Raw genomic sequence first — 14,336 nt, forward strand, 5'->3', positions numbered from 1 at the left:
GCTGGCGCGACGCAACAAGCGCGCTCAATTATGGACAAAAAGAGCGAATAAAATGTAAGATGGCAGTTTGTAAAGCGGCTCACACTGAAAATAACAGCAACATTTTGTCACATTTAGCTTCAAACAATGTTTACAAAACTGGTATGAATTTTTGATGGTCACTTTTTACCACATTTACAACAATATTTGTCAACTTAGAAATATTTTAAATAGTTAAATCTAAATATTAAATGTTACACCTAAATGTTAAATGTTAAATCTAAATGCTAAATCTAAATCTAAATGTTAAATCTAAATCTAAATGTTAAATCTAAATGTTAAATCTAAATCTAAATGTTAAATCTAAATCTTAATGTTAAATCTAAATATTAAATCTAAATCTAAATGTTAAATCTAAATATTAAATCTAAATGTTAAATCTAAATATTAAATCTAAATCTAAATGTTAAATCTAAATATTAAATCTAAATCTAAATGTTAAATCTAAATCTTAATGTTAAATCTAAATATTAAATCTAAATGTTAAATCTAAATGTTAAATCTAAATCTAAATGTTAAAACTAAATCTAAATGTTAAATCTAAATCTAAATGTTAAATCTAAATCTAATGTTTCAGGTGAAACTAAATATTTAACAAATATGCAAATTCAAAATGGCGGTAATCGGATTTAGATTCAACATTTAGATTTAGATTTAACATTTAGATTTAGATTTAGATTCAACATTTAGATTTAGATTTAACATTTAGATTTAGATTTAGATTTAACATTTAGATTTAGATTTAACATTTAGATTTAACATTTAGATTTAGATTTAACATTTAGATTTAACATTTAGATTTAGATTTAACATTTAGATTTAATATTTAGATTTAACATTTAGATTTAACATTTAGATTTAACATTTAGATTTAACATTTAGATTTAGATTTAACATTTAACATTTAGGTGTAACATTTAATATTAAGATTTAACTATTTAAAATATCTCTACGTTGACAAATATTGTTGTAAATGTGCTAAAAAGTGACCGTCAAAAATTCATACCAGTTTTTTAAACATTGTTTGAAGCTAAATGTGACAAAATGTTGCTGTTATTTTCAGCGTGAGCCGCTTTACAAACGGCGCCCCATAGTTTCAAAGCATTTTGTCCTTCATGTCAGTACGTCATCAATAGAACGAGGTCAGTTTCCTGTCAGAGATTTGTCGCTCGCGTCGCACATCCAGTGTAGACAACATCACTGATTATAACTAGTTCTATTGTCTTTTGTTGCGCCGCTTGCGTCTGGTGTAGACACATTGTTAGACCTAATTTTATGTGTTTGTTGATTTAGAACTACAGTCACCTCAGGTCTCCCCAGGCGATAAACCAAACCCCGCTCAAGTGAGAGTACTTCTCCTGTCGCACAATCCCAGTCCCGTCCAGGTTAATTGACACACGGTGAAATGATATCATTGACATGATGTGCAAATGAGTGGTAAAACCCTGATCACGCATTCCTTTTCTTTTTTTCGGGGGAGATGCCCCTTCTAGACGCTGCCTATGCCTAGCTATACAGTATCATCGAGGGCACTTTTTAAAGTGATTTCTTCCTCCTTTTTTTAAATGAACTTTTGTACCAATAAAATCTTTGCATTTTTATACTTTTTATTTGTTATACTTTACCCACGTTTCCTGCCTACCATTTATGAAAAGAGAGTTGAACCTGTGTGACCTAATAACACCTCTTTAGAATTAAATGAATACAACTTAAGGTGGCTAAACCAACAGTGTTTGTGGATCAAAGACTTTCTCAGGGACCGCTTTTTATTAAGGTTTATTGTTGTGATTGGTCGTAGTGTTATCCAATTGTGTTCTTCTTTTTTAATCTGAACCTTATAGCCAAGGCAAAGACCTTTCTTTCTTTTAATGACCTTGAGAAAGTAATTCACGCCTTTATTTTTTCACTACTCGATTATTGAAAACACAGGAGTTAGCCAGACAGTGTTGGCACGTCTGCAGGCAGTCCAAAATGCGGCCGCTAGGCTACCGTCAGGCACACGAAAGCGTGAGCACATTACACCGATTTTGTATTCACTGTAATGGTTGCCGATTCGTTTCCGTTCTGTTATTAAAAATGATAGCCAGCAAGAAGATTTGCGATCCAAATTGTCTGTGTGCTGATTTGCAGCGAAAAGGAGAAACAAAAACAGCTTATGCAGGAGGAAATGGTTGGGGAGACGAGGGGAGCAAAGGTGTGTGTTCTGCAAAGACAGTTGGGAGTAAATAAATAATTTTGTAACTGTATCTATTAAAATACTGATATCTGGTCTATAACTCCTCCCTGAACATTCCACTGTCCTGTATCTTGCTCTCTCATTGGCTGTAGGTCTTCGCCGATGAAGTTCTCAGTCAGAACACATTCACATAGCAGGATTTTGAACTGCGACAGCTCCAGATATTTAGCATGCCAAATATCTCACAGATATTTTCTCAGATCGAGTCTGATAATTCACACTGCTTGATTGTCACTCACGTGAACGAGCACAGATTTGCCTATGATTTTGGGCATTTGTCAGCGATCTCATAAATACTGTCTGCGAACGAAAATCGGGCCTAAAATCGTTCAGTGTGAACTCAGCATTAGGGGTTGACCGCGCCTTCTCAATCGCTGCCCTGAAACTGTGCAATTTGTTACCCGTTCACATCAGATTGGCTCAGACTATTTCAAGTTTTAAATCATTGTTAAAAACTCATCTATTAACTCAAGATTTTAATTCCTCTGGGTGTTGAGTCATATTTTTGAGACTGCCCTGCTCTCATAATTGAAGCTCTGAGACTGGCAAGAGCAGCTTCCAAATCCTCAGTTCTCATCCTGCTGGATCTGCTGCTGCCTTTGACACAGTAAACCACCAGATCCTCCTGTCAATCCTAAAGATGAAGGGCATCTCGGGAACCGCACTCCAATGGTTCAAGTCTTACCTCTCAGGTAGGGCCTTCAGGGTGTCGTGGAGGGGTGTGGTGTCTACGACCCAACATCTAGCTACTGGAGTGCCTCAGGGCTCAGTGCTTGGACCACTTCTCTTCTCCATCTACATGACATCCCTAGGATCTGTGATTCAGAAACATAGCTTTTCCTATCACTGCTACGCTGATGACACACAACTCTACCTCTCATTCCAGCCTGACGATCCGACGGTAGCTGATCGCATCTCAGCCTGACAGACAGACATTTCTGGCTGGATGAAAGAATCTTCTAATTTATATCTATTTATGAAAAAATAAAAAGTACATATACTGTGTTAGATTAAACTGGGAAGGGTCATAACACTTGCATGTTGTTGTCCTGTTGTTAGTTTCACTGCTTCTATTGTTCTCATTTTTAAGTCGCTTTGGATGAAAGCGTCTGCTAAATGAATAAATGTAAATGTACATTTTTCTGTTCTTGTTTCATGCCATTTTGTGTTGTCTTTGTATTTTTATATTACATTTATTATCTATGTACAGCACATTTGGGCAAAGGTAGTTGCAAAAAAAAATAGTTCTATATAAATACAATAAAGACATATAATATAAAGAAAGAAAAGTTAACACTGCTGCCCTGGTTAAAAAGGTCCAACAGAGACTGAGGAAGGCCCATATCTCTCTGCCAGACTGCATGGTAGAAAGCAGATATTGCATTACAGTCTGGTATGGAAACTGTTCAAGGGTTGAAAGAGCTGCACTGCAGAGATCATCAACTTCCACTGCCCCCCCTTGAGGACATTTACAGGCTTCGCTGTCACAGAAGAGCCTGTACCATCATTAAGGATAGTACTGACCCCTTTCATGATCCTTTGCACTACTACCATCTGGAGACATTTTAATCTCTTTTTTTTTTTCATTTCTCCATATTTTTATATATTATTGTTTTTTGTGTGTGTGGAATGTGGACAAATACAGTTTTTTTTTTTACAGTTGGTATCTTCCCGAAATAAGACTTTAGACTGCACCTGAATATGCATGCTTCCCTATAGTGGGTGAAAACAACAGTATGTCCAAAATCATATTTTCATAAACCAGTCGACAAAATGTCCCCGGATGTCCTACAGCTTCCGGCCAGATTCTGAAGTGTGCATGTGATGGATTCTTTACTATCCCATCTCTGTGTCCGAAATCACATAATGTCACAGATGCTACTACATTTGAGTACGTTCTGTAAGGTATAAATGTAATCTGGACTACATTCACCATGGTATCATTGTCACCAATTTGATGGTTTTAGTGTTGTGGACAATAATTATATTGTTTGCCAAGTAATAAAATGAAAAAAATAAAGAGATTGTTCATTTTATGTTTTGTGAGGTAAGTTGTAATAATGCTTTGTTTTAGTACATATACTTAAAACTATAATATTGTGTGTACTCTGTACCATTATTGGATGCTCATCTGTAGCAAACGAATATGGAAAATACCTCTAAAGAAAAAACTTTGCAATGGCTACTTGTCCTGAAAGTTACCTCGGTTATTGGAACCAAAAGTTAAGGTTTGAGTACATTGACCCGGGAAACTTGCTTGACCTGCATTCTGGGATATCCACCGGAGGCTGGACTCGAGCTAAAACACTGAATCAGACCTGTTTGAGTACATTGACCCGGGTCAATGTTTTAGCAGACTACATGTACTTGTCTAATCACTTTATGCTGTTAACAGAGCTGAACTTATTTTTCACCTGGATCGCTTCCTTAAAATAGAGTATTGCCTAAAGTAAACATTTAAACCGTTTAGCCACTTATTAAACTGAAGCCTTCGGAGAAGCAGCATGAAAACAAATAGGCATAAGCCATCTTTATTATCATTCACTTGCCTCTAGCAGAACAAAATACAATAGATCTGAAAAAAGGAGTTGAATCTGGACCTGACCCCAGTTCTAGAAGAGCCCTGGAGTGAAAACTGAACACAAGGAAAAGCATATGGACGTGCCAGTGTTTGCAGTCATGCATTACACACTGATTCTGCTCGATCACACGATGTGCTGCATCAGTTTAGACATGATGTACGCCGCTGGATTAGCACAGCAATAACAGACACAGTAAGTTCATGATTCCAGAGGAGGAGTTTGAGATGTTCAGAGTCTGGCCAGGCTCTTCTCCAGCGCGTCGATGCCAGCGATGTCTCCGTCTTCTGCTTTGCTCCCTCGAGCGCTGCACTCGATGAACTCCACGCGGCCCGGCAGCTGAGAGAACTCGAAGTCTTTGCCTCTCTTCCCCAGATACACCGAGCCCCCGACCGACCCGTCCTGAGAGGAGAGCGCAGCGGATCGCGTCATCCTCAGCGTGTTCCTGTGGAGGACACACAATCAGGCCACCAGCAACACCACATCTGACCCCGTCAACCCTGAACACAGACTAAATCTGTTAGCTCATGGAGCTTTCCCTCCACCGGCTATAATGATTCATTACAAAAGTGGACAAAACCAGAAGCGCTTGTGTGTCACTAATCAACACTGACTGAAAACAGGGGATTGCGTAGGTTCCTTACTAAAAGCGTACGTGCGCCGAAAATATTCAGATTTATAAAAGCGTGCTTCACCAGAACCTGCACAAAATTCCCTTCATAAATCCCAGTCAGCGGAAGACTGTGTGCACATGCGTCTCCACCCTGAAATAACCATATATGGAGCTTACAATGCCTTGTTTTACTATGCATATGCTCATTTGCATATCATTTGCATATGTATATTCATACACGCGATACCATGTTTAACAGTACAAGACATTTGGAAAATATGATACACGGTTGTGTCGTCACATTGCATTTCTTAAAAATTGTTGGTTGTTTTTGAATAAACCAATCAAAATAGTTTAAAATACATTTCAGAGAAGTTTTTCTCAATCTTTTCCACTGGCCAAATAGTATTATAATATTTCCTCAGACCATGAGTTCTGCTATTATCATGCGCTAAGCAATCCTCGCTGTAGTTAAAACACAGCATGCCACAGGAAAAGTGTTCAAAATATTTCTATTTATTACAATATAAAAAATGTAATATCTCGGTAATGATTTCATGTAATTTAAGTGCTTAACTCCATTAATGAGAATGGCATATTTTATTTTGTTTAAACTGTTAATGTGAACATGCACTGCATTTAAGATTATGACTCATAATGAGGATTTAAAGTGGTTTTCCTTCAATCCCTCAGCTCACCATCGGTGTCGCCGAACTGCTCTGTCACCTGACTGTTCGTACTCAATTTTCCATCAAGTTTGATTTTAGAAATCACAACTTATATGTTGGAAGTTGCGTACGCCTCTTTCAGGGCCTGTTTTGTGCAACGCAGCGGTTATAAACGAGGGCCCTGGTCTGGATGACTGGATTTCCACTCCAGGATCTTATGGTTCCTTGATCAGCCGCTCCGGGTTTTCCCGGACTGGACCGGCTCTACTATGAAGCAGTCCTGAGTTTGACGCATGTTGAAAGATTGATTGATCTCCAGTGGGAAAACGCCCCCTTGTCACGACCTGTCTGGTTTTACACACAGGAGTATTTTAGGGACAGATACCTATTAAAAAAAAAACAACTCACAATTTGCAGTTGTAATTGATAAGATGTTGAATTAGTGAAAATATAACTAGTGTGTGGAGAGAGTGGAGCTGAGCACGTGTTTTCTGTTCATCTCTATGAGAGCTGAGCGACAAACTCTTGAAGGGGATTGTGGGATTAATTGGGATCCAAGTCTAAAAGTTCATGGAAATGTCAAGTGAAAAAACACCTGGCGACACACAAAGCATCTCATGAGCGCTTCAACATTTGACAACTGACTGTGCTGGATTTAGTGTGTAAATCATATTGTTTACATATTACATACATTTCACTCGGATTTAAAGTCGATTTATCTGTAAAGTGTCCCAATTATGCCCCTTTAAAGGTTCTTAAAGTCCCCCTGTGGTGAAAATCCAGCTTTTCATGTTGTTTACATGTTGTTTACATGTCTATGTGGTGTTTTTAATCTGCTTTAAGACAAACCATGCGTAAATTTGCTAAGTATTTTCTCCTTAAAACTGCAAATCGCTGGTGTTTCTGACGTCACAAACTACCTTGTAACCAATCAGATCAACGTGTGATCGTCAACCAGTGGATCTCTGAGCTGAGTCAGAGAGTGAGTGGAGGTGGGGCTCATTTGCATATTCATAGAACCGCGCATACTAAATGAGGCAAGGGTGTCGAGTTACATTCAAGATATGTTAAGGCATGAAGAATTTTTTTGAAGGAAACCCGTTTAAATATGTCATTTTGATGATCAAAGATGAGTATGTTACTTGAATGATATTGTAGTTACATTTTTAAGTTGACTAGTTAAACAAAAAAAAAAAAAAAAAAAAAAAATTGATTGTTCTGATGATTTTTTTTTTTTTTTTTTGCTAAATCGACAGCCCTATTACACACTGCATGAAAGATCATATCTGATAAGGCATAATGGGGCACTTTAATTGAAAATAAAGCTGGCCTCTTTCTGACTGTAATCATGTATTAAAATCAACCATAGATCTCTCTCACACACACACACACTAGCGTCTGAAGCGCCACATTGGACATGTACTTTACAGGATACTTCACATTTATTTTCGTCTTACGGACCCTAACATTTCACACTATCATAACAGAGCCAGAAATAAGCAGATACTCACAGCTCCTTCTCCAGCTGCTGCTGGATTAATTTGGCTGATTTCGCCATAGAGATATCTGCAGAAAAAAAGAAAGAAAACAATCATGTACTCCACACTTCTGAAATCCATTCATACATTTCACACATTTTCATTATAAAATACAATAGGCATTATTTTCCCTCCACATAATGGTTGTTGACTGCACCAGTGACCTTGTTTGTTGCAGGCCACCACGAGCGCGGGGCTGTTTTTGGCCACGGTGCCGTCGGTGAGGATGGAGTAGAGGAACTCGGCCACGTCTCGGACGTCCTTCTGGAAGACGCTGCTGTCCACCACAAACACCACGGCTCTGAAACATCCATCAAAGGGCCTTCAGACACTGGGATAAAGCACTGCTACAGCTGATCACACACACCATTGAACAACCATTCACGCCGATCGAGAGATCGAGAGCCTCGAAAGGCCCTTTCACACAGTGGTGTGGGACTGAATGATGGGATGACTATGAGGAAATCACATGGTGGGTCAGCTGATTGTAAAGGCCAATATATATCCCTTCATCAAATGTGTCCACCATTTGCCCGAGGAAGACCCAGCAGGGTCGAAACCTTGCCTTATATTAAATATGGGAGTTTAAAGCAGTGTTGCGGACATTACATTTTTTTCACGTTAGTAAGTTCCTCTTGTCCTGCACCTGCCAGAAGGTGGGATGTGCACACAATTACTTTATTAAAAAATAATCAAGTAACTGTACACAAAATATTGATTCGACTTCATTTTAATATTTTATTAGCTCACCAAACGCAAAACTTCCACGAACAAAAACCATTCCTAGCGAGTGTATAGCGCTGCTGACTCCAGTGCGTTATCCGCTTTGAGCGGCTGTTATCTGGGAATAATGTACCGTTGGATGGAGCGATGTCACGTGTTTTTTAGGCCAAAACATTTTTTGTCACATACAGCAAACATCTCCTCACTCTCCGCTAGCTGCGGATTATGGCCGACACACGACCAAAGAGACGACGTTACGATGAACTAATTGCAAAGAAGTGGGACAAGGAGAAGGAACGTGCAAAGTCCCGAATTTACATCGGAAAAACCTTTGAAAGGTGGGAGAACTCCGCCGGTAGAAGGGATTAGCTACTATCCGACATTCAGTTGCTCTGTCTTTGCAGAACAGGTAAATCCATCTTTCTTTCTAAACTGACGTTCATGTTCGCCAAACCAACACAAGGATGTAATTAGCTAGATCTATGCAGTCAGCGTTAACTTTGGTGAATACAACATGTAAGTTATGTTTCTAGCAGCGATCAATCTCTATTGTAAATGATCAAGCAAATTCACAATAAGGCGACAATTTGTGTAAGTTAACGATTGTTTTCACCCACGGTTTGTTATGAATTTGAATGTTCATTTATAGGCTATTGACAACTTTGACTAAATTTGTTTACGACGCCGCTGTTGTTTATGCTCACTGGGAAACGCGAAGCGAATGTTATCATGCTATCATTGCGTCCTTGTATGGGAACTAAAGTTATAACCTCAGGTGGCGAGACGATTTTAAGATAATGTTTCTCTTTTTCTGCATTCTGTTCTGCAATATATAAAAGCATTTATCTAACTTGGCGACGTTACACATTGAATGAAGTATCAGTAAAACTTAACTTTGTTTGTAGTGACTACTTTGACTTTCCTTTATGCCGAAAGGGAGGGGAGGAGGGAGGAGACGGGATGAGGAGGAGGGAGGGTCTAGCAAGGTGTTGTCAAGCATTTTGTTTGACAACAATTCGAATGTCAACAATAAGTGATGTCTCCCGGCATCGCTTAGAGCACCTTTAAGTAACTGTACACAAAATATTGATTCGACTTAATTTTAATATTTTATTAGCTCACCAAACGCAAAACTTCCATGCACAAAACCCGTTCCTAGCGAGTGTATAGCGCTGCTGACTCAGTGACCCGGATGAGCCTGCGTTATCCGCTTTGAGCGGCTGTTATCTGGGAATAATGTACCGCTGGATGGAGCGATTGACCAATCAGAATCAAGTATTCCACAGAGCCGTGTAATAACAGGCCATAATGCTCATCTTCATCTTCATCACTCACCGAGCCACGGCCTTGTACTTCTCCACAATCTGAACTCTTAAACTTTCATGACCAGGAACATCTATAAGAGTCCAACTGCTGCCCTGCAATATCAAAAACACGGTTAAACTATTGTACTCATCTCAGCGGTAGTGTCCTATGAGTATGACATCACATGCGTATAAAGTTTTATACATTAGATCATAACTTACTCGGTCATTCTTGCTCTTGTATGTGGCACTGCTCTCTGTGATGGACGTCTGAGTTCTTGCAAACTTCCCTAGAAGCAACTGGAAAAACACAGAGAATCATTTCCAAGCTGACGTTCGTGTTGTGGACGGATGTATGATGTTCTGAGTGTTACTCACTCGAGTGAACAGAAGAGTTTTCCCGGAGTCACACAGTCCCAGCAGCAGCACGGCGTTCCTCGCTTTACTGGAGCCCCAAAAATTCCCAAAGAAAACTGAAATGATGAACACCCATCAGCTCAAGCCTGCACTGACGCGGGTCAGCTCTGGTGGCCTGTGTTTGCTTTTACACTACATGCTGGAAATGACTATCGTACGGAAGCTCGTTTCTGCCACAGAATAAAACATTTAAAAATATAATTGCGACTTTTTATCTCACAATTCTGAGTTTATTTCTCTGAATTGCAAGATATAGTCAGAATTGCTAGCCTGGGAAAACACAGACAACTTCCGGCAAATTTAGATTTGCTCTGCAAGTAGTCTAGCAAAGAGCTCATTCAAGCCCATTTCTAATCTGTCGAAATCGCAGCACCAATCAGAAACGTTGAGGCGGGCTTTACATGATGACGATCGCTCTGATTGGTTTCAGAGGCATTTGAGTGACGTCCGTTGATGAAGCGCAGCAGCTTTTAAATGCATTATTATATTCAAACTGCAAACACATGAGGACTGTCTCCATGAAAGACCCACTGGCAGATGAACGTGCTACTACATTTCTCTCACGGTAGGAAATTAAATTAGATTTAATAGAGGATTTTAACTGTGACAAGATGATTGACAGGGCAGTTTACGTGACAGGACGCATGCGACAGATCCGTCCGATAAAGATGACGAAGTAGTATGTCCCAAAGCTTGCCTACTTTTTTGCTACACATTCAAAAGTAAATACATTTTCTTCACAAAAAGACTACATACTTTTATGGCGTAGTGTAACTTAGGACGCAGCATATGGCTTTACACGATGACGATCGCTCTGATTGGTTTTAGGTCTATCCAATTGCGCCCAGAGGCATTTGAGCGACGTCTAAATGAGTTATTAAAGTCGGCATGAAACGGAAGTTGAGATTGTCATTTTTTCCTTGTTGTGACGTATATCCGAGTGAAATGGCTTCTAAAATTAGAAAAAAATGTAGGGCGGGGCTTGATTTCGTCCTTTGGGAATTGATTGGATCGTTGGAGGTTGGGCGTTGCATACAAAATGGAGGAAGATTTGAATGCCAGTTTACATTAAGACTCCCCACCGTTACCCTCCCATGAAGGATTTTTTATTTTATTTTATTATTCCCACGAACCAAGATGAGTCAAGTCAAGTCATCATCCGTATTAGACATTCTCTGTTATCAGTCAAGTTCACCCTCGAGAGCATCTCGATAGCCGCACCCTCATCGGCTCTGGCCGCACCCTTTCGCCATGGCACGTGACCGAAAGAGAAGAGAGGTCGTTTCGAGGGGGGAGGGAAGGGTAATGTATTTGATTAAAGATTATAAGGGTACATGAATTTTAAAAAAAATAATGAAGTGCACTTATAAATCATTTATAATAAACACTACAATATTACATATAAAAAGAAGATTTGTCAAATTTGATTTCATGCCGACTTTAATGAAGCTTTGCCAGACCATAACTCAGTTACTACTGAGAATGGTCTGGTTTTAACCAGGCTACAAAATTGCGTGATATAAAGTCGTAATTGCATGTATAGTTAAATTCTGACTTTATATCACGCAATTCAGACTTCAGGCTATATCTCGCAATTCTGACTTTATAATTCACACAATTGCATGTTATAAAGTCAGAGTTGCGAGATATAAACATGCAATTCTGAGAAAAAGTCAGAATTGCGAGTTTATTTCTCACAACTGCGAGTTTATATCTAAAAATTCGGACTTTCTAACACGCAATTGCGACTTTATATCACGCAACTCTGACTCACGCATTTCTGACTTTATAACACACAATTCTGACTTTATAACACAATTCTGAATTGCAGAATGAAAACTCGCAATTGTGAGATAAAAAGTCACAATCACCTTTTTTCTGTTTTATTCTGTGGCAGAAACAAGCTTCCACACTATTGTGATGTTCATCTGGCCTCATTCACCAACCGTTCTTACGAAAAAATGTGTTCTTAAACCCCACTTACACACTTTTTACGAAGATTCAGACATTCACTAATGTTTTCTTATCTTGGATTTGTTCTTAGCTAAGAACAGAATCTGCGCACACTCAAGAGCGCTCTTACACACATCTGAGTGATGACAGTTTGCTCCAAATAACTGGTTACTGCATTTTATTTAATTCTACAGTCGTTTACAGTGATAGTATTTTACTGTAATGTATTTCTGATCATTTGTAGGGAAACAAACTATCATAGTATGCAAAGAAACACTAACACTGCGATTTACATCAGCAATTAAGCTGATTAAATCAAATATCATGCCTCGTTTGGCATTTCCCTGTTGCAGTGGAGTTTCTATTTCAGAATTACTGAAGGGGTTTTCTCGTTTGGTGATGGGTGGACCACCACATTCTCCATCTTTTCTTGCACAGGGCCCTGAAGTGTCATGTCCTTATGGAAATTTGCGGGATTTTGTTTTCTTATGCTAATTAGGAACAACTGGCACGCGCTTTCAATTATGAAGACGTGGGATTCATCAATCCTAAGAACACGGGTGCGAACAATTCTGTTGTTTAAGAGCATGTCATGAATCCGACATAGACTTTTCTTAGGATGTTTATTAAGTACAAAGTTAAGAAAATTCTTATGAAGATATTGGTGGATGAGGCCCACTGTTAGTAATGTGACTGGCATTTAAAAGAAAGCCCCGCCCACTGAGAGCATCATCAGCACCATCATCATCATCAGCAGCATCACCTTCCACAGGATCCTCATGTTAGCAAGTCAAGTGCCTGTTTTGGTTTGTTTTCAGTGTGTTTCTTTCCTTAAGTGTGTTGTTTCATCAAGCTGTTCTGGTGTGTGATTAAGCTTCTCATGTAACCCCACACTGACTGAACATGATCAAACCATCTGGAAGACTCCATATTCACACACAATCTCACTGGTTTATGGTTAATTGAACTGTCCTAAATCCAATAAATGTGTGAAACATCTAATGTGTAATCAAAAAGACACAAGGGTGCGTAAGTAATAATAACAATGAATATGAATAATGTCTGACTTGGCTCTCCTGCTTCTTACCGACAGTGAGGATCACGAGCGCTAAAGCCACACAGATCCCGATGAGGAAAACCACCTCTTCCTTCTGGATCTCCTTGAGGAAGCTCTCCAGGAGCGGCTCCGCGGAGAAATCCTCTAAACCCTGATGAATCTCCTCGTCCATGATGTGTGTTTATGCACACATGGGAAGCGAACAGAAGACAGCGGAAGTGAATGACACGTGTACTAACTTAAGAAATAACTACTATGGCGACGGCTTTCCTCATGAATATTAATAAGTATACGCTAAAAAAAAAAGGCACTTTGCAAGTTTCTAACATTCAGCGCAAGAAAATTTATTTTTCTGAACTGGTTATTGGATAAAGCCCCCTTCGATGGCACAATGCTTGAATATGTATCTTTAGATTACTTAACCCGTGCTTCTTATCAAAGATGCCATGTTTCACAGGAGGTGGGATCCATATGGGGTTAAATATATCCTCTACTCTTAGAGGGTTTGTTTAATGAGGTTTAAATATGTATGGTATATTCAAGTGTATGGAAGGCATATTGTTAGTACAATCGTTTAATTTTCTTCTTTCTTTCACCTTTTTTTTCAGATTAATTTATTGGAGTGGTGTGCCATAATATATATATATATATATATATATATATATATATATATATATATATATATATATATATATATATATATATATATATATTATTATTATTATATAATATATATATATATATATATATATATATATATATATATATATATATATATATATATATATATATATATATATATATTTGTGCTCCGTTGTTCTCTTGTTCGATTTTAGGTTATGTTTGTTATGCTTTAAAATGAATAAACACAGTTTAAAAAAAAAAAAAAAAATATATATATATATATATATATATATATATATATATATATATATATATATATATATATATATAAAAATAAGCATACACTGCCGTGATTGGCCAATCTGCCCGTATTGTCTAATTAATATTAATGAGCTGATCCTTTACCATAGTAGCATTCGTTCACCAGCTGTTGGAGTAGCGTGAAATGTGTCCTAATAATTTGTCAATTACAAAATAGATAAATGATCACCTAATTGTGTACTTTTAATTGAATATCTATTAGTATTATTATTTTATTATTAGTATTATTTAGGTAGGAGATTGTGATTCATGACAAATGTTACT

The 14,336-nt window shown here is 38.1% G+C and overlaps 1 protein-coding gene across 1 annotated transcript; it reads right to left on the bottom strand.

Moving 5' to 3' along the window:
* Nucleotides 1-4,769: 4,769 nt before the first annotated feature.
* On the bottom strand, nucleotides 4,770-13,623 carry srprb (SRP receptor subunit beta). Its single transcript, XM_081371302.1, has 7 exons — nucleotides 13,158-13,623; nucleotides 10,079-10,173; nucleotides 9,923-10,000; nucleotides 9,732-9,814; nucleotides 7,838-7,974; nucleotides 7,647-7,701; nucleotides 4,770-5,299 (listed from the first exon to the last, which is right to left on the bottom strand). Exons 1-7 carry the CDS (start codon nucleotides 13,297-13,299, stop codon nucleotides 5,086-5,088), a joined length of 804 nt encoding a protein of 267 aa, XP_081227428.1. The 5' UTR covers nucleotides 13,300-13,623; the 3' UTR covers nucleotides 4,770-5,085.
* Between the last annotated feature and the right edge of the window lie 713 nt (nucleotides 13,624-14,336).

The sequence above is a fragment of the Scardinius erythrophthalmus genome (genome assembly GCF_964197995.2).
Source record: "Scardinius erythrophthalmus genome assembly, chromosome: 7".
NCBI classification, from domain to species: domain Eukaryota; kingdom Metazoa; phylum Chordata; class Actinopteri; order Cypriniformes; family Leuciscidae; genus Scardinius; species Scardinius erythrophthalmus.

Excerpts from the sequence above, each read along its gene's own strand:
- srprb (XM_081371302.1), bottom strand. The coding sequence starts at position 13,299 with ATGGACGAGGAGATTCATCAGGGTTTAGAGGATTTCTCCGCGGAGCCG. Across the intron at positions 9,815-9,922 it reads ACAAGAGCAAGAATGACCGA|GGCAGCAGTTGGACTCTTAT; the intron begins GTAAGTTATGAT and ends TTGATATTGCAG. Across the intron at positions 5,300-7,646 it reads CAGCAGCTGGAGAAGGAGCT|GAACACGCTGAGGATGACGC; the intron begins GTGAGTATCTGC and ends TGTCCTCCACAG.